This window comes from Felis catus, chromosome C1, assembly GCF_018350175.1.
Source record: "Felis catus isolate Fca126 chromosome C1, F.catus_Fca126_mat1.0, whole genome shotgun sequence".
NCBI classification, from domain to species: Eukaryota; Metazoa; Chordata; class Mammalia; order Carnivora; family Felidae; genus Felis; species Felis catus.
In genome coordinates, this window is record NC_058375.1 from 22,050,888 (window position 1) to 22,070,955 (window position 20,068).

Consider the following 20,068-nt stretch of genomic DNA (forward strand, 5'->3'; position numbering starts at 1 on the left):
CCCTGTCTCTTGTCAACCCCTCTCTGCAGAAAGCCCGTGAACATGACCAAAGCCACCGTCAATTACCGCCAGGAGAAGACCCACATGATGAGTGCCGTGGACCGGAGCTTCACGGACCAGAGCACCTTGCAGGAGGATGAGCGACTGGGCCTCTCCTTCATGGACGCCCACGGCTACAGCCCCCGGGGTGAGTGCCTGGCCCTCCCGCCCCTTCCTCGTGGCTCTGGGCTCCACACTTGAACTAGTAGGACTGGGCCCCTCTGATGAGTTCTGTAACACCTTGAACTCAAACTGAAGCATCTGTTGTTCTCCTGTGGGGTACCGGTGCAGGTGCTGGCAAAGCAGAGAAGGCACAGGTATTGCTTTTGCCCCAGGAGAGCTTTAGGAAGATGGAGGACTTAGACACAGGCTCATCTGGAAGGAATGCGAGGTCACATGTTCATTGGGGGAAGTGCTCTGGGGGCTCAGTGTGATCAGAGGGGACCAGAGCAGTCTCACGGCCATTGAGCACCTGCTGTGTGACAGACAGGGGACCAGTGGCTAAGAAGGATTGCTCTGGACTCCGACAGACCTGCATTTGCATCTCACATCCCCTAGCTGTGTGATCCGGGGAAAGTCACTTAATCTCTCTGGATGTCTGCTTCCTCATGTACAGAGTGGAGCTAAAGATCATCTCTGCTGGTAGATCTGCTGGAAGACTAAGTTAGCTCTTATGTGTACATTGTTTAGTGCTGTGCCCGGCTTGCAGGAAGAATAGGGTGAATTAGCCACACGTGCTAGGAGCTTGTCATAAATCATCTCCTCACACGTCTGTTTCTTCTAGTTAGTGTTGATTTGTACCAATGAAAATACGCAATGTTTGCGAAAGTCATGCAGTGATAATACCACAGACACTGGGGAACCACACTGGTGTATTAGAACATCATCTGGGGGACGCCTGGGGGGGCTCTGTCTGTGAAGCATCCGACTTCGGCTCCGGTCATAATCTCACGGTTCGTGGGTTCGAGCCCTGCATCGGGCTCTGTGCTGCCAGCTCAGAGCCTGGAGCCTGCTTCAGATTCCATGTCTCCCTCTCTCTCTGCCCCTCCGTGGCTTGCACTCTGTCTCTCTTGCAAAAATAAGTAAACGTTAAAGCAAATAATAATAATAAAAAAAGAACATCGTCTGGGTGTCCCTCCCTGAGTATATGCCCTACATCCCTCTTAGACATAAACGTCCCCCTGAAATTTGTGTTTATAATTTCCTTACCTTTTGGGGAGCAGTTTTTCCATGTGGACACGCATCCCCAAAACAGTGCATTGTGTAACTTCGCTTGTTTCTGAGCTTTATAAAAAATGCAATCACACTGTGTTTCGACTCAACATTGTGTTTCTGATGTCTACCCAGGTGGATATTTCGCTGTCATTTCTTTGATTTTCTCTGATGTATAGTTTTCCATTGTATGAACGTATCGCAATTCATTTCTCCATTCTGCCATGCAGCCACATCTGATTTGCTTCCCGTTTTCTTGTTATTACAAACGAGGCTGCTCTGAATGTGCTTAAGTGGGTCTCCAGATGCACCTGCGCAGGAGATTCGCGAAGCAGAGCAGCCGGCTCACAGAGCGTGTGCTTGCTGCTCTCTAGAAGGCACTGCCGACTTGTGTCCCGGAGTGGCTTTGCCCGTGCTCACGCCCGGCAGCAGCGAGTGAGAAATTCTGCTGCTCCCCGGCAAGCTCAGAGTTTGCCAGGCTTCTTCACTTTTGCCAAACTGGTTTGTATAAAATGGGAATTCTCTATAGTCTCAATTTGCATTTCTCTGATTACTAATGAGGTTGAGCATAGTTTCAAATCATTATTGGCCATTCAGCTTTCTTCTTCTATGAAATGCCTGTTCATGCCTTTTACCTAATTTTCTATTAGGTTTTCTGTTGCTTTCTTAGTGGTTTTTAGGAGTTCTTTACATATTTAGGATGATAATCACTTTTCACTTATGAATTGCAAATACCTTCTCCCAATTTGCGGCTCATCTTCTCAGGTTATTTATAGTGTCTGTGGAGGAACAAGTTTTTATTTTAACTTAGTCAAGTTCATCAATCTTTCCCTTTCTGATTTCGACTTTTTGTGTTTTCTTCAAGCGTTCCTCCCTCGCAGGGTCATAAAATATTTTTTTCTAAGCCCCTTTTTATATTTTGTGCTGAACATTTAAATCTTTACCCCTCTGTGATTAATTTTTGTGCGTGATATGAATTAAGGATTTTCTTTTTTTTTTAAGGGCTACATTTTATTTAGTTAGTTTTGGGTGTTTTTTTTTTTTTTGAGAGAGTGCAAGCCAGGGAGGGCCAGAGATATGGGGGGACAGAGGATCTGCAGTGGGGTCCTCACTGACAATAGCAAGCCCGATGTCGGGGTCAAACTCAGGAGCCACGAGATCATGATCTGAGCCGAGGTTGGACGCTCGGCCGACTGAGCCACCCAGGCACCCCTGATCCCTTATGTTTTTGATTTTCCATTGCAAATGGTACATTGTGTGGGTGTGTGTGGCAAAATCCACATAACATAGAATTTACCACCTTGACCATTCTCCAGTGTGCAGTTTGCTGATATTAAATACATTCATAATGTTGGGAACCATCACGATCACCCAACACTACAGCTCTGTTCATCTCATAAAACTGAAACTCTGTTCCCATGAAGCATTAACTCCCCATTCCTGCCTCTTCCCAGTCCCTGGCAACCCCCATTCTATTTGGTTTCTGTGAATTTGCTCTAATTATCTCATAGATGTGGAGTCACACGGCATCTGTCTTTTTATGCCTGGTCTGTGTCACTTAGCTTGTTTTTCAAGCTTCTTTCATCTTCTAGCATCTTTCAGAATTTCCCCCTTTTTAGGGTTGAGTAATATTCCACGGCATCCGTAGTGTACGAGGGCTCCAGTTTCTCCACATCCTTGTAACACTTGTTATTTTCTGTGTTTTTCTTGCTAGCAGCCATTCTAGTGGGTGTGAGGTCTTATGTCATTGTAGTTCTGATCTGCAGTTGCTTAATGATGCACCGTGTCATGTTGGGCATGTGCCATTTGCGTATCTTCTTTGGAGAAATATCTATTCAGGCAACTTTGCCCATTTTTGAATTGGGTTGTTTGTTTTTTTTTGTCCTAGAGTTTTAGGAGTTCTCTCTGTATGTTAGATTTTAAGCCCTTATCAGATTTATGATTTGCAAATGTTTTCTCCTATCCTGTGGCTTGCCTTTTTACTCTGTGGATTGTGTCTTTGAAGGCACAAATTTTTAAAAATTTTCATGAGGTCCAATTTGCCTATTTTTTGTTTCTTGTTGCCTGTGCTTTTGGTGTCATAGCCAAGAAATTATTGCCAAATCCAGTGTTATGAAGCTTTTGCCCGTACTTTCTTCTTTATTTAAAAAAAAATTTTAAGGGGCGCCTGGGTGGCGCAGTCGGTTAAGCGTCTGACTTCAGCCAGGTCACGATCTTGTGGTCCGTGAGTTCGAGCCCCGCATCAGGCTCTGGGCTGATGGCTCAGAGCCTGGAGCCTGCTTCCGATTCTGTGTCTCCTTCTCTCTCTGCCCCTCCCCCCTTCATGCTCTGTCTCTCTCTGTCTCAAAAATAAATAAACATTAAAAAAAATTAAAAAAAATTTTTTAAAAAATATTTTTGTTTATTTTTGAGACAGAAAGCACAAGCTGGGGAGGGGCAGAGAGAGAGGGAGACAGGAACTTCAGCGGGCTCCATGCTGACAGCAGAGAGCCTGATTCAGGGCTTGAACTCATGAGCCATGAGATCATGACCTGAGCTGAAGTCAGATGCTTCGCCGTCTGAGCCACCCAGGCACCCCAACCCTGTGTTTTCTTCTAAGAGTTTTATAGTTTTACCTCTTACATTGAGGTCTTTGATTCATTTTGAGTTGATTTTTGTATCTGGTGTGAGGTAGGGATCCAACTTCATTCTTTTGCATGTGGATGTCCAGTCTTCCCCAGCACAAATAGTACACTTTTAAAATATCACATTTCTCATAGTTGCTCCTATAGAGAAATATAGTTGATTTTTTATGTGTATATATTGATCTTATATCCATACTCCCTGATAACCTTATTTATTAATTCTCATTTATCCATAGAATCTTTCGGGTTTTCTGAGTATGTTCAAAGGATCTGTAAATACTGCCAGTTCTGTTCCTTGTTTCATTTCTCCTTTTTTTTCCCCCCTTGTCTTTCTGTGTGGCACTGGCTGGGGCCTCCAGCACCGTGTCAAATGGAAGTGGTTATAGCACAAATCCTTGTCTTGTTTTCCTGATTTCAAAAGGAATGCTTCTAACACGAAACACTGAGAATGAAGTTTGCTACAGTTTTTGGTAGAAATGTTTTATCAGATTAACAAAATGCTCCTCAGTTTCTGGTTTGCTAGCAGGTTTTATTTAAATGGGCATTAAACTTACCAACTGCTTTTTCTGTACTTACTGTCCTATGTATATTTTTTTATTTTGTTAATGAGGTGTGTGGTATTTTTCGATTTTATAAAGTTAAAACGACTTTCCATGCCTGGGATAAATTCAGCTTGGTCATGATGCATTGCATTTTTTACGCCTTGTTGGATTCAGTATAGTTATAATGTCGTTCAAGATTTCAAAGCTGTATTCCAGAGTGGGATTGGCCCGTGATTTTTATTTTTTGTGCCATCCTTGTCTGGTTTTTGGTATCGAGATTCTGTTTGTCTTGTAAAATGCACTGAGGTCTCTTCTCTTTTTTCCTTGTTATGAAAGACTGGAATAATTGACACCTCGAAAGCTTGGTGGAATTCATCTATAACACAATCCTTTTCTGTTGTTTTCTTTACAGAAATATTTAGTTAATTTATTTATTGAGAGACCGTGCATGTGTGCAAGAGGGACCGAGACAGGGGGAGAGAATCCCAAGCAGGTTCCATACCAAGTGCAGAGCCTGATGTGAGGCTTGATCTCATGAATTGTGAGATCATGACCTGAGCCCAAATCAAGAGTTGGACACTTAACTGACTGAGCCACCCAGGTGCCCCCTTTATGGAAAAATTTTAAACTTTTAATTCTGTTTAAAGGAGCAAAGGACTGTTGAAACTTTCTATTTTTTTCCAAGCCACTTGTAGTAAGTCTTATTTGTCCAGGAATTTGTCCATTTCATTTAAGTCTTCAAATTCACTGACATGCACTTATTTTTCAAGTTCTCTTTGTGATCTCCCTCATTAAATTTTCACCCCAGCCCTGCACGGTAGCTATTCTGACTCATCTTACAAATAAGGAAACAGAGACGCTCAGACAGGGGACTTCACTTGTCAAACAGCCAGAAAGTGGCAGAGCCAGGATTTATTTATTATTATTATGTTTAAAATTTATTTATTTTTTAATGTTTATTCATTTTTGAGACAGAGAGAGCACGTGCTGGGGAGGGGCAAAGAGAGAGTGAGCAGGCTTCATGCTGTCAGGGCAGAGTCTGATGCGGGGCTCAAACCCATGAACCACGAGATCATGACCCGAGCCGAAACCAAGAGTCAGATGCTCAACCGACTGAGCCACCCAGGCGCCTCCAGAGCCAAGATTTAAATGCAGGTCTTTCTGAGTTGCAAAGAGCTGTTTCTACTATCTCGTGCTAGGCCCCGAGGCACAGGCAGGATTTGGACAGCAGAGATAGGAAAGGAAGGGCATAGGGTGAGGGAACAGCATGTGCAGATGCGTGGAGGTGAGCATGTGAGGAAACCAGGGAGAGGTGTGAATGGGTGGGAAACTCAAGTGGGCATCAGGGAGAGTGGGAGGTGGGGGCGGTGTGGGCACATGCCTTGCTGCTGAATCTTGTTGAGAGATCCAGAGAGGCAGGGTGCGTGGGCTCTGCCCCCCCCACCAGCTCGCTGACAGCTGGGGAGACGTGGCCTAGGGAAGTCGGGCCCAGGCTCATTGCCATGTGGACACAGTGGGAACGATTAGTGCCGCCAGAGTTTTGAAAAGATGTACCTTCAGGCAGCGGTGGTCAGACTTTGGGCTGGGGCTGGACGAGATGTGGCTGATGGTGAGAGGGGGAGTGGGCCCTGGGGCACGGCATAGGGCAGGGAGAAGGCGTGAAGGCCAGGTGTCTTCGGGAGGTGGGGGCCATGTGTCAACTCCTTTTGTCTCTCTCCACGCCCGCCCTGGTCCAGCTTCCACCTCCTTCTTGGCTTTCCAAACAGAGGAGGCCAGAGTTTTGTGGTGTGGAACAGAAAGCTGCGATGATTTTGATGCCTGCTTAGTCTGTGAACTTTACCATGGGGACCTCTCACGCTGAGTCAGTGGTGGCAGGCTGGCCGTGAAGCAGCCGGCTGGGGTCCTACAGTGGAGAAGGACCAAGGAAGGAAGGCCCCCGCTTGGCCAGCCAGCTGCCCTGGCTTTCTGGGACTAATTATGTCAACAGCCCCAACTACAGGTGCTCACTCTGTGCCAGGCACCGGACTGGGTGCTTTATATGCATTATCTTGCTTAATATTTATCTAATCGTATTGGAGAGTAACAGTTTTTGTCTTCATTTGACATGTGACGAGGGAAATTGAGGGAGAGGAAGTACCATCACCAAGGTGACGTGCGGAGATGGGATTTGATCTCAGGCCTATTTGGCTCCAGAGCCTGTCTCTTAATCACCACGTTACACTGTATCCCCTGAGGATGTTTCATGAAACAAACAAACAAAAAGCTCTCTGTGGTGAAACATTGCTATTTCTACTCATCTCTTGGAGATTTTTTTTTTTAACATTTATGTATTTTTGACAGAGAGAGAGAGAGAGAGAGAGAGAGACAGAGCATGAGCGGGGGAAGGGCAGAGAGAGAGGGAGACACAGAATCGGAAGCAGGCTCCAGGCTCTGAGCTATCAGCACAGAGCCCAAGGCGGTGCTTGAACCCACAACTGCAAGATCATGACCTGAGCCAAAGTTGGATGCCCAACTGACTGAGCCACCCAGGCACCCCATCTCTTGGAGATTTAAAATGCACACTAATATGTAGAGGCCCTGAGAGGTCTTACAGGGAAAAAGACATATTTACTTTTGTTTCAACTGGAATTTCATAGATTCCTTTAATTTTTTTTAATGTTCATTTATTTTTGAGAGAGAGAGACAGAGAGAGAGCACAAGCAGAGGGAGGACAGATAGAGAGGGAGACACGGAATCCGAAGCAGGCTCCATGCTCTGAGCCATCAGCACAGAGCCCGACGTGGTGCTTGAACCCATGAGCTGCGAGATCATGACCTGAGCCAAAGTCAGAGGCTTAACCCACTGAGCCATCCAGGAGCCCCTCATGGAGTCTTTTGAAACAGAGAACCCCTCGTCACCTTCCTTCTCTTCTTATTCTTCTTTTTAAATGTTTATTTATTTATTTTGAGAGAGAACGCATGCGCGTGTACATGTGAGTGGGGGAGGAGCAGAGAGAGAGAGAGAGGGAGAGAGAGAGAATCCCAAGCAGGCTCCACACTGTCAGCGCAGAGCCCAATGCGGGGCTGGGTCCCATGAACCCATGAGATTATGACCTGAGTTGAAATTAAGAGTTGGACCCTTTACCGACTGAGCCACCCAGGCAGCCCCACCCCCTCGTCTGCTTCTTTTTAATGGAGTAACACTTAGTCAACTACCATGGTCAGTATTTTCTGGAATGCACTTTAGCAAGCACTGTGTTAGGCAAGTCTCTCTTCTTTGGACCTCAGCTTCTCCATCTGAAGAATTAAGGGCTTGGGGTATCTGATCACAGTGGTGTCACTGGCACATGACTTGCCCTCCAGCTGTAGGTAACTAGAAAATCTGGATAAAATGTAAAGTGATTGTTTTCAGACCTTGGGTGGCAGGCAGCTCAGGACTGATTCCCAAGAGAAGAGAAATAAATGAGGTGGGCCATGCCATCACATTGCCTGTCTGCCTGGAGGCAGTTTTCAAACGGAGGCACAGGACTGAGGGACCCAAGCAGGGCAGGGCAGTCCCCCTGATTCGAAGAGAAGGGACTTGGAGTTTGGGGGAGGTGAGCAGCACAGGAGTCTGTCCTGGTGTCATGCCTTCAATCATGAGTCAATCATGAGTAGGAAGCAGATGCCTGGCACTGAAGGTTCCCTAGGAAGGCTCTTGTTGGCTAAGATCTGAAGGATGGATGTGAGTTCACCAGGCAGGAACAGGAGGGGAAGGGTGTTGGAGGTGGTGACAAGGGAGGGTGCTGGCATCTAGGCCCTCGTGGGAGTTCCTCACCTGCCCCGTCCAGCTCAGACCTGGGCAGAGAACAGCCATGAGCAACACGGAGGGCTGGCCTTGACTAAGCCCCTGCATGGTACCCAGGACAAGTGGAGGGAAATGAGTGGTGAGTGTGTGAGAAGGAGTGTCCAGAGTGGGGCACTTTTCTCAGTACCACAACCTGATCTGGGGGGCCATGGTGGGATGTCCTTGGGGAGGCTGACTGGGAGAGTGGGGAGTCGGTGGGCCTGGGGGGAGGGGATAGTTTTCCCTGGGTGTGTGTGTGTGTCGCTGTGAACCCCTCGACCTGTTCCCGGATTGGCTGAGGCCGCTGCACAGGCTGACAATGGAAATGCTTGCGCAGGAGAAATGCTTCTATTCAGGTGCCTCGCATTAATCTATGGAGGGGGTGGCAGCGGCAGCTAATTTGGGGATTTGCTTGTCTTTGAATGGGGGTAATTACTGGGAGTTGCCAATTGTTCCAGATTGTTCCCTGGAAGAAGGGGAGGGGGGGTACTCTCCTGGGCTCTGCTGAGCGCTGCCCCCTGCAGGCAGTGTGGTGAGGTCACAGAGGGGTGGTTCGGGCTGGGGAGCCACAGGATGGAGTCAGGGGAGCCCAGGATCCCAGCAGGCGGGGCTGGGCCAATAGGGCCCTCCGAGGTCACGTGACCCAACCCGCTCATTTTACAGCCGGAAAAACCGAGGCAGGAGGGAAGGGACTTACTTGCCCAGGGGTGCGCCGCGTGGGCCCAGCCAGGCTGCTCGGCCCCCAGGATCGGCCTCCATGTTGGCCATGCTCCCCCGCCCCTCCCCCATCCCCGAGTCTGTCTGGAACTCCCCAGCCTGGGGGCTGTGCGCGTCAGGAACCCCCTGTCCTTTCTCTGACTGCAGGAGACCAGCGCAGTGGTGGGGTCACTGAAGCCAGCAGCCTCCTGGGGGGCTCACCGCGGCGTCCGTGTGGCCGGAAGGGCTCCCCATATCACACGGGGCAGCTGCACCCCGCAGTGCGCGTGGCCGACCTCCTGCAGCACATCAACCAGATGAAGACGGCCGAGGGCTATGGCTTCAAGCAGGAGTACGAGGTGCAGGGCCCCAGGCCAGCCGGGCCCCCTCGCCAGGGCCTCGCCTGGCTCCCCCTCACTGTGGACCCTGACCCTGGGCAACCCTCAGCCTAGCCCGGGATGGACCTTTGCTCTGACAGTCCCTAACTCGACCTAATTTTTTTCTTTTTACTTTGATCCCAACCTCAGACTGACCTGGTTTCTCACACTCGTCCTAACCCTCGCTTGAAATCTGACCTTGAATCTTCTCGTAGTCTCCATCTGGACCCTGATCATGATCTCTGTCCTCTCCCCGATATGACTCTGACCACCAATACCGACCCTGACCTCTAACCTAACGCCCAGTCCGACTTTGACCCTGACTCATCCTAAGTTCCATTTGAACTCTAATTTGAAGCCTGTCCTCCCTCCATCTAGGCTGTGACACCACCTTATTCTGATCTCAGTTTGACTTTCGCCTTTATCTTCTTCCCAACTCAAACCTGGATTTACCCTAAACCTGACCCTCATTCTAACGTGTCTGTAAACTCTGACCCCTTCCTCCCCTTGCTTTTGCTCGTAGTCCTTTGCCGATAAAGAGATATACAGTGACTGTCTCAGGCTCCGAGTTGAACCCTGCCTCTGGCCCTTATCTGTGGTCCCACCTGTATCCTGTTGAGGGGATGGGGTCTTACAAGGGAGGGGGTTTCTCTGCCCCATTGACAACCACTTTACTTTCCCTTCTGGCAGAGCTTCTTTGAAGGCTGGGATGCCACAAAGAAGAAAGACAAGGTCAAGGGCAGCCGGCCAGAGCCTGTGCCCGCCTGTGAGTCCTGGGGAAGGGCCTGGAACTGGGGCAGTGATGGGAGGGAGCAGGGAGGGCGAGAGCGGCCAGAGCGAACCACTTACTGAGGGCCTCCTACATGCCAAGCCACGTGCTGATTATTACACGCATAATTTTACTTGCTACCCTTAATAACCCAGTGACATGGGACATATTATAACCCCCACTTTACAGATAAGGAAACTGAGGCTTGGGAGGGTAAGCCCCCTGCTCCAGGTCACACAGCTAATACTTGCCGAGTAGCACATGACCTTGGGCCTCCTTGGTACCACAGCCCAGATTCTAACCACTGGCCTGTCCTGCCTTCTCTGGTGCCGAGAGCCTCCTGGTCAGCCTGAGCCTCTGGGTCCCCTGGCTGTCCTGCCTGTGCCACACCTCAGGCCTCCAGGAAGCCTTCCTTCATTTCCCTAGCTCTGCACTCCCCAACCCACCCCATGGCCACCTGCTTTGTGTTTCCAGATGATCGGCACCGAGTGAAACTGCCCCCGATGCTGGGAGGCCCGGATGCCGACTACATTAACGCCAACTACATAGACGTGAGTGCCTCGCCGTCATCCCTGCTGGCCTGGCCCTGCCCACTCCAGGCGCACTGCCCAGGGCAGGGAGGGGGAGGGGTGGGCAGAAACCTGGCAGGGAATACATGGGGGTTTGCCCCTACCTCCCGCAGTCAGCTCCAGGGAGCTCAGGGGAGGGGAGGGCAGAAGAAAGCCATCAGGAAAGCTTCCCCCAGGGCAGACAGATGGGGGGCTTGAGGGGAGCAGAATGAAGGCAAGTGAGCAGACAGCTAGGCCTGGAGTTGAGGAAGGAGCCCCTCTCAGTGAGGGGCCAAGTGGGGTTCGCATGACACAGAGTAAGGCTGCAGGTAGGCAGGGGCTGGACTGTGCAGGCCTCAGATGGCAGGTTTAGGAGTCTGGCCTTTCGCCTGGGGTACCAGGGAGTTGCTAAAGGTGTTCTGTGATCAGCGTGGTACTTTAAGAATAACAACTCATGTTTATCCAGCATGTACTGTGTGCCAAGCACTGTGCTAAGCGCTTTATACGGAAGATGTCATTTTCTATCATCCCTACAATCATGCTATGCGGTAGTTAGCATGATGGCCTCACTTTACAGGTGGGGAGACAGGCTCAGAGAGGTGGAGCTGCTTGTCCAAGGTCGCATAGCGAGGGAGTGGGCAAACAGGGACTCACATCTCAGCCTGTGTCTCCAAAGCCTTTGCTGCTAACCATCAGGCTGTCCTAGCGTCCAGTGTAGCAGCTGGGTCTGGCTGGACCAGAGGAAGGGGCTAGGGACAGGGCAGGCAGCCAGGACGCCTGGGTTTGGGTGATGAATCTGCTCCCCAGGTGTAAATGAGGGTGAGGTGGAACAGGGCCCAGGGACCCTGGTCAGACTCCCCTGTCCTGACAGCAGGCCAAGTTTGGGAGATAATCGTTTCTTCACGTATCGGATGTATTTTGAGTGGCCGCTATGTGCCAGGCCTTGTGCTGGACACCAGAGATACAGCAGTGAACAAGATAGACAGCGTCCCTGCTCTCCTGGAATGTGTAGGTGCTAGTGAGGGAGACCTGTAAACATACAGACAAGTGAAATAACCTCAGATTAGCTGGGAAAGCACAGGCCAGAAAAGAGGAATGACCAGTCGCACAGCGAGTCAGTGGTAGGCCAGAGTTAGCCACAGCAGGCTGCATGGAGGCGGGGGTTTGAACTGGCTTTGGGTGGCCAGAGAGGAAAGGGCAGGAATGGGGGGCAGCAGGAGCGAAGGAGGGGGAAGGTGTGTACGTGGGAGGCAGGACAGTCAGGGACTCTGGAGGCCTTTCCCTCTTCTTCACCTCCTGGGGGCCAGAAAATATGCTGCCCCATGTTTTCCAGAATTCCTTGCCTTCTCCCCCACCTCCCATGCTCTCCCTTGACTGGGGTACGGGCCGGGCCTGGCCTCTTAGACTTGGGCAACAGGAGCCTCTTCTGGGCCTTCTCAGTGTCCCAGGTGGCTTCCCTTGGGCCCCGGGAGGCTCAGGCCACTTCCTGCTCTCCGGCCCAGCCCGGCCCCCACTCTCCGGCCCAGCCCGGCCCCCGCTCTCCAGCCCAGCCCGGCCCCCATCTCTGCTCTGCCTCCCCTGCTCACATTGCCCATCCTGGCCACTCCTGTGCTCCGTCCATCTCCATCTGCCTCTGGCCTAATATCTGTCTCTTTTGCTTTGTACTGTTCCCTCACTGGAATCATTAAGATTCGGATAAACCGTGAAGTAAGTATCTCTCTCCCCGTCTCCTCCTCCTCCTCCTCCTCCTCCTGTCTGTCTGTCTCACCAGCTGTATCTCAGACTCTCTCATGGTCTCTAGCTGTCTCTCTTTCTCTCTGTCCCTGTCTCTATCCTCCTTCCCCTCCACTCGTGTGCCCAATGCCAACCGTCCGTTTCAGCAGCCTGGCCAGGGGCCACTCGGGGCTGCAGATTTGACTACCCTTGTTGTAAGCAATTCCTTCCCCTCCACCACTGCCCGGAGATGGGGCATCAGGGTTGGGGTGCTTCCACAGGCCCCATTCACCAGCCACCACCTTCTGTCACCTTCGTCCCCCAGATCCCCGTGCCCGATGAGTCTCACTAGCTGTACCTTCTGCGGGGCCCTGGGAGGGGTGGGCGGGGGATGCCGCTCTGGGTGCTCCATTTCTGCTGCTTGGGGGGCAGGGTCTTCAAGGAAGTAAGAATGGTCCTGCTGGTCCCCTTAAAACTAGTTTCTCTGGGTGTTCAAATCCCTTTGTGGTCAGTTTGCTTGAAACTCAGACCTAACCACTTTGCTGCCAATTTATCCCTACTTGGAATGTTTTATTTTGGGGGTGCAGTTTGGGTATTCTGTTTTCAAAACTTAGGTCATCTCTGGACCTTCCAGGAATATTTTTTAAAAAATCCTATTCGTCTAGTAGTCCTTGAATTTGGCTTTTAATATACATTCAACCCTTGAATAGCATAGGTTTGAACTGCACTAGTCCACTTTCTTACTTTTTTCTAAAAATAAATACAGTATAGTATTGCAAATGTATTTTCTCTTCCTTTTGATTTTCTTAATAATATTTTCTTTTTTGTAGTTTATTTAAGAATATAGTGTGTAGTACCATATATCATATGAAAATATGTGTTACTTGACTGTTTATATTATCAGTAAGGCTTCCAGTCAATTAGGCTATTAGTAAAGCTTTTGAGGGGTCAAAAGTTATGTGTGGATTTTCAACTGCCCCAGGGGGTCAGCACCCCTAACCCCTATACTGGTTCAAGGGTCAACTGTATATTATTTTTTTTAAATAATATTTGATAACTTGATGGGATTATTTGCTATTTTGTGGGTATCTTTCTATTTTACCTCCTTTTTTCTTTTAAAAAATTTTCTTTTAAAAAATATTTCTTATTTTTTTAAGATTGTAAAAATATAGTTCATTATCATATTTCAGACAGTACAGAAATATACACATCTCTGTATATATGAAGTGAAAAGTCCATGTGGTGACAGCTGCTGGAGGACCAGCAGCTGGTCCCAGACATCCCCTGCCCCCCATTTGGAGTGTGCTTAAACAGTTTGTAAAGGTCCCAAATTTAAATGGAACATTAGGCCCATGAAATGCAGTGGATATACTCAGCCCTAGCGCCCCCTTTAGGAGGTGGTGAATATAGGTACAGTTGGTACAGTTCTTTTTTTTTTTTTTTTTAAATGATTTTATTTATTTTTGAGAGAGAGAGAGAGACAGAGTACAAGTGGGGGAAGGACAGAGAGAGAGGGAGACACAGAATCCAAAGCAGGCTCCAGGCTCTGAGCTTGTTGGCACAGAGCCCGACACGCGGGGGGGGGGGGGGGGGGGGGCTCGAACTCCTGAGCCATGAGATCATGACCTGAGCTGAAGTCTGAGGCAAACCAACTGAGCCACCCAGAAGCCCCTAGGTACATTTCTTTATATCTGAATCTCCATACAACACATAGTCCCACCCTTTTGGTTCCTTGTTGTCGCCCTTCGGTGCCCTGAGGAGACTTGGTTTAATACACCTTCACATCCTAGTCAACAAGAGTGTCATCGGCTGGGCACCTGGCTCTGTGCCGGCACCCTCAGGCCCATCATTTCCTCTTTACCGTACTCTGAGAGGGAGGGACTAGCAGTTGGTGGATGAGAAAATGGAGCCTTAGAAAAGTTCAGTGACTTGTTCATGGCCGCACGGAGCTGGGCCTCAAGCCCAGCAGGAGCCCTCCACCCTCATACTAGACTGTGGTTCTCTCCCGGTGAGGAGCGTCCAGATGCCCCGGGGTTCTTGTCCGTGATGCAAGTGGTCAGTCCCCCGGAACCACTCAACGAGAGGCTCCAGGCAGCCGGGGGTGTGTGCCCCAGGAGTAGGCGCCCAGGTCACGCTGATGCCCAGGGTGCGAGGACCAGTGTGCTCTCAGATGCTGGTTTCTCAAGTGGGTGTGCTCCAAGTGATCTAACACCTGATCGTTTTACACTTCCCACTGTAGCGTTCTCTGTGTAATATAATTGTGCAGGAATGCACATGTGCAATGAAAAAGTTAATGTGCAGATACTGAGGATGATCTGTTTAAAACTTGTTCAGCTATGTACTGTACCGGCTGACTAGCTTGGGTGCTGGCACTGTGCCGGGCACCGGAGGGAGGGGCAGAGATGGGTGAATCAGAAGAGATGCTTGCTCTCGTGTGGGAGTCTCAGGCACACTGCTTTTAGGGGGAGCAGCTTCTTCCCAGCTTGACCGGTGCTGGAGGTGGGAGGGCAGCCCTGGGAGCCCCTTTGCTGGGCCTTCCCCTGGGACCCGGTTGCCCAGCAGCTCAGCCGAGGACTTGAGGCAGAGGCGGTGGCTGGGGAATTAGCGTATATCCAGAGCGGTTCCGCTAGTGAGGGCAGAGTGGCTCTGGGGCACTCTTCACTGTGGGTAACTTGAACTGTGTTTTGGGCATGGTTTGTAGCTGTAGAGCAGCATCTCTGGGGTCGGGGTCTCACTGTTATCCCCATGCTGCAGAAGGGACCAGAGGCTCCGAGAGGCTGAGGGGCCGGCTACTCCAGTGTGTCTTGAGATCCGGTACTGGTACCACCTGGGAGCTAGTTTGGATTGCACAATCCTGGGCCCCACCCCAGACCTTCCGAATCTGAATCTCCCTTTCAACAAGATCCGCAGGAGATTCCTGTCCACGTTGAAGGCTGAGAAGTGCCTTTTTAGTGCCCAGAGCCACATGGCTGTTCTGTAGAGCCGAGCTAGGAACCCAGGTCAACATGACTCTCCACATTCAGATTCTTTTTTTTTGTTTGTTTTTGTTTTTAAAGTTTATTTATTTTAAGAGAGAGAGAGAGAACAAGCGGGGAGGGGGGAGAGAGAGAATCCCAAGCAGGCTCCGAACTGCCAGTGCGGAGTCTGATGCAGGGCTCGAACTCACGAACCGTGAGATCGTGACCTGAGCCGAAGTCAAGAGTCAGGCGCTTAACCCACTGAGCCACCCAGGCGCCCCCGAACTCGGATTCTTAACCCCCGTAGTAAGCCGTCTGCCCTAGGAATTATTGACATCCGTACTATTTGAATCTTCAGGGATACGCTTTTTGAACTTTAAAGTAGTAGCAGGTGCTAATGGTTGCTATTGATTAAGTACTGACCTTGACCTACACCAAACCCCTGACCCACGTTACTTTGTTTACTCCTCGCAACAGCCCTAGGAGGGAAATACTGTAATTCCCATTTTGTAGATGTGAAAATCGAGGCATAGTGAAATGATAGGATTTGCCTGAGGGCACACGGCGAGCAAGAGTTAGAGCTGGGATTTGAACTCTGGCAGCCTGACTCCAGGGTTCCCTCTGCGCCAGAGTAAGGGGTGGCGGGGGGAGCTGGGTTGTGGCCGTGAACTTGAGGTGAGCAGCCGAGCTTGATCGTTCCCATGTTGTCTGCATTGATGCCCTGGGTGTCAGTCACGTGAGGGCAGGACCTCGGGGTTTGGCTGTGGCTTCGGGGTGGGAGTTGGGGCTGGCTCCCCTTTGCAGCCCGAGGGCTCCGGGATGGATGATACAGTAGCTCTTGCCCTCTCTTTTGTGGGAGATAGTGTAGGTAAAGTGCTTAGCGCAGTATGTGATCATAATAGGGTCTCAAAAAATTATTATTGATTTTAAAGATTCAAAAAACATTTTATCTGAGGGCCATGAGTAACCCATGTGCCCATATGCTTCCAGCCTGAGGCCTTCATCTGGGTCCCTGGGTTCCCCAAACTCTGGATGACATGTCGCGGGGAGGGGGCACTGCCCATCTGGTTGCCACAAGGGGACTGGGGTGACTGATAAGACCCAGCCTGGGGTCTGGGGTTGATTAGGCCTCTGGGGCTTTGGGGACACCCTGGTAACTTGGGCAGGGTCACCATGGTCTTTATTTGTATCCAAACAGCTGGGCTGTAAGCTGATTGTGGGTAATTCCCCCCAGTTTGTGGGCGGAGAGACCTTTTAGGCCCATAAAGGAGTCGTGTCCTCTGTGGTGTCACACTGCAGAGAGGCAGAGATGGGTTTGGACCCAAGACACTGGTGTCCCAGCTGCTCTTCCCTCGCTGGGGGGCTGGGAGGGCAGGGCCACCCCGGTTTGGAGGGCCTAGGGAAGAGGGTGGACAGTTGCCTATGGGTGTGTGTGCTGTTTCTGGGACAGGAGGGCAGAGGGGGTGAGATCTGAAGGAGTGCGGGGCTGCTCCCTAGGGTCTCACCACACCCTCTTCTCCCGTTCCAGGGTTACCACAGGTCAAACCACTTCATAGCCACTCAAGGTACCTGCACCTCTGCCTGTGTGCCCCCGTGTGCTGAATGCCCTCTGCCGCCTTTCTGCCTTCGCTCTGATCTGCTTGACTCCCCGTCTGCTCCCTGCTGTCTTTCTACTGTCTGAGCCCCACTGTCTGGTTGGGTCTTCTGGAACCCGGCCACCAGTCTCTGCCCCTCTTTGTGTTTGTGTCTCCCCTACATGCTCAGCGCATGTCTGTCCATCTGTCTGTCTTTGAGGTGGTGCATGCAGAAGGGGGGAGCCAGGCTCAGTCCTGACGAGTGTGGATTGTGCCTTTCGGTGGGGGGTGGGGTGGGGTGGGCGGTTCCTGGGACCCGCTGGCTGTCTTCCCCCCGCCCCTGCCAACCATTTACTTGTCCATCCCTCCGGGAGACTTGCACTATAGACCAAGGATCTAGCCCTCCAGCTCTGCCCCCCTGGGTTTCACTCAGGATGATTGGGGTCTCCAGCCAGGCCCTCTCTGATGCTCTCAGGGCCCTCCAGGCACAAATTGGCATTGGGTGGGGTGGGCGTGGAATGAGCACGAAGCCCTCCATGGGGCTCGGGAGACTCCTGGCCTGGGGTGGTGGTGCCGGGCAGCAGGTGTGCTGGCCCTGGGTGGAGACCTTGCCTCAGGGACTAGCACCCTCTGCGCCCCAGGGCCGAAGCCCGAGATGGTCTACGACTTCTGGCGCATGGTGTGGCAGGAGCACTGTTCCAGCATTGTCATGATCACCAAGCTGGTGGAGGTGGGCAGGGTAAGCAGGGCCTTGGGGTGAGGGGGTAAGGCGGGCCAAGGGGGGCAGCGAAGAGCCTACTGAGCCTTCCCGTGGGACTCCAGGTGAAGTGCTCACGGTACTGGCCGGAGGACTCGGACATGTACGGGGACATCAAGATCACGCTGGTGAAGACGGAGACTCTGGCCGAGTATGTCGTGCGCACCTTTGCCCTGGAGCGGGTGAGTCTCCTGTCACGTGGTCCCTCCAGGGGTGCCTGCAGAGGTGGGGCAGAGTCCACCTCCCACCTGCCAGCGCAGAAGCAGGAGAGGTGAGGAGGGCTCCGCTGTCTTCCTTGGCAAGGCAGTCGCTCTGTGACTGGGGAGCACTGCTGGAGGACAGGAAGGGGAGCACTGCAGGGAGCAGTGTTGGAGGACAGGAAGGGGAACACTGCAGGGAGCAGTGCTGGAGGACAGAAAGGGGAGGACTGCAGGGAGCACTGGTAGAGGACAGGAAAGGGAGCATTGCAGGGAGCATTGATGGAGCACAGGAAGGGGAGCACTACAGGAGGACAGGAAGAGGAGCATTACTGGGAGCATTGTGGGAGAACAGGAAGGGGACTGCCCTTTACTGATGACTCCAAGAGGAATTGGAGATGATGACAGCTGCCAGGTGTTGGTCCTTCTCTGCACTGAGCATCGTGCTGAGCTGTGACATGTGTTGGTTCCACTCTGAAAACTCTGGAATGAAGTGTTTCCATTAGTCCCATTGTACAAATAAAGACAATGAGGTGGAGTCATTGCGTCACTCAGGAGGCCACATGGCCAGTGACTGGCCGAGTCCTCCCGTCTGTGATCCCATTTGATCCTCTGTAAATCCTCAAAGGAGACACTTTCCCCCTTTAGACTAAGACCAGAGAGTCAAAGTGACCTCTTGGAGGTTGCACGGCAACGCGGTGGCAGAGGTGGGCGATTGGCAGACAGGTTTAGGCGTCAGGCAGGCCCTGGCCCCTTTCCTGTGTCGTGCTCATCTTGTCTAACCTCGGGCAAGCAGTTTCTTCTCTCTGGGCCCTGGTTTTCTCGCTGGTACGATGAGTCATCAGTACCCATTCGTAAGTTTATCACTGGGATTAATTGAGATCCTGGGGTGAGATGCTTAACCGGCAGGTGTCTAACGGATGCCAGCAGTGACTCTGCCTGTCTCCCCAGAGAGGCTACTCTGCCCGGCACGAGGTCCGACAGTTCCACTTCACAGCATGGCCGGAGCACGGCGTCCCCTACCACGCCACAGGGCTGCTAGCCTTCATCCGGCGCGTGAAGGCCTCTACCCCACCTGACGCCGGGCCCGTCGTCATCCACTGCAGGTGAGGCACCGGGATCCTTAGAAGAGGACTGGGCGTGGTGGTGTTCAAGGTCCCAGAGGGAGACTAGGCTTAGGTTCATCCTGCTTAGAGACGGAGGAGAGACTGACCCCCAAGGGCCCCTTGAGCTTTGGCTCTGAGGTCGGCACCCTCATATGCTTCCCAGGATCTGCAGAGGCCCTGGGCCTAGAGGCTAAGGAGGCGCCGGAGACAGAGGGGGCTGGGGCTTGGTGAGGCACCAGGCAGGCTGAGTTCTATCTGCTTCTGTTCAGCAAGTGTGCATTGCACACCTGCGTGCTAGGTTTGGCCCAGGTGCTGGGGCGGGGGGGGGGGGGGGCTTTGCTTTCTCTTCTCCAAGTCCCATGGGCTCTTCTCACTGCTTGGCTTTCACACCCTGTGCAACTCCTGGCCCTCACTCCTATCTGTCCCCGGTCCTGCCTTGCTCGGCTCCTGTGACCCCGGCGGCCCTTCCTCTGCTCTGCTTCCTCTCTGGCTCCACATCTTTCTCTTGCCTCTTCAGTGTCCTGTCTGGTTCCTGCCCCCACTCCCCTCCTGGGGAGCTTAGCCTCTAACCCTGTGGTTTTACTGATTCCCCGACCCAAAGGTCCTTGGCCTCTGTATCTGTCCTGGCTCCTCTGCTTGGATTCCGCTCAGCTTCCCAAATACCACATGGCAGACTCAGTCCCTCCCTGCCCTGCCACCCACAGGCTATTTCCATTTGGTGTCTTTAGGCTTCTTTAAGATACCGTCTTTATTTTTTAATTTTTTTTTTTCAACGTTTATTTATTTTTGGGACAGAGAGAGACAGAGCATGAACGGGGGAGGGGCAGAGAGAGAGGGACACACAGAATCGGAAACAGGCTCCAGGCTCTGAGCCATCAGCCCAGAGCCTGACGCGGGGCTCGAACTCCCGGACCGCGAGATTGTGACCTGGCCGAAGTCGGACGCTTAACCGACTGCGCCACCCAGGCGCCCCAAGATACCGTCTTTAAAATAAGACTTCATTGAGGTATAACATACTTAAAGCAAAGTGCACACGTAATAAGTGTATACCTTTATCAATTTTCCATAAATTGAACACACCCGTGAAATCACCAGCACTGTTCAGATCAAGAACTAGAACGCTAACAGCATCCAGAAGCCCCCTTGAGCCGCC

The 20,068-nt window shown here is 51.5% G+C and overlaps 1 protein-coding gene across 8 annotated transcripts in view; it reads left to right on the forward strand.

Annotated features, from left to right (window-relative positions):
* The window catches only part of PTPRU (protein tyrosine phosphatase receptor type U), an 86,260-nt gene that overhangs the window by 56,449 nt on the left and 9,743 nt on the right, over positions 1-20,068 (forward strand). For 6 of the 8 annotated variants that reach the window (XM_045035404.1, XM_045035400.1, XM_045035402.1 and 3 more), the window contains 9 exons: positions 30-187; positions 9,086-9,276; positions 9,985-10,060; positions 10,538-10,614; positions 12,301-12,318; positions 16,810-16,846; positions 17,497-17,594; positions 17,678-17,794; positions 18,761-18,915. In XM_045035404.1, coding sequence (XP_044891339.1) covers positions 30-187; positions 9,086-9,276; positions 9,985-10,060; positions 10,538-10,614; positions 12,301-12,318; positions 16,810-16,846; positions 17,497-17,594; positions 17,678-17,794; positions 18,761-18,915 — 927 coding nt within the window. The remainder of the gene's footprint in view (positions 1-29; positions 188-9,085; positions 9,277-9,984; positions 10,061-10,537; positions 10,615-12,300; positions 12,319-16,809; positions 16,847-17,496; positions 17,595-17,677; positions 17,795-18,760; positions 18,916-20,068) is intronic. The other 2 variants (XM_045035401.1, XM_045035403.1) reach the window with 1 other exon arrangement.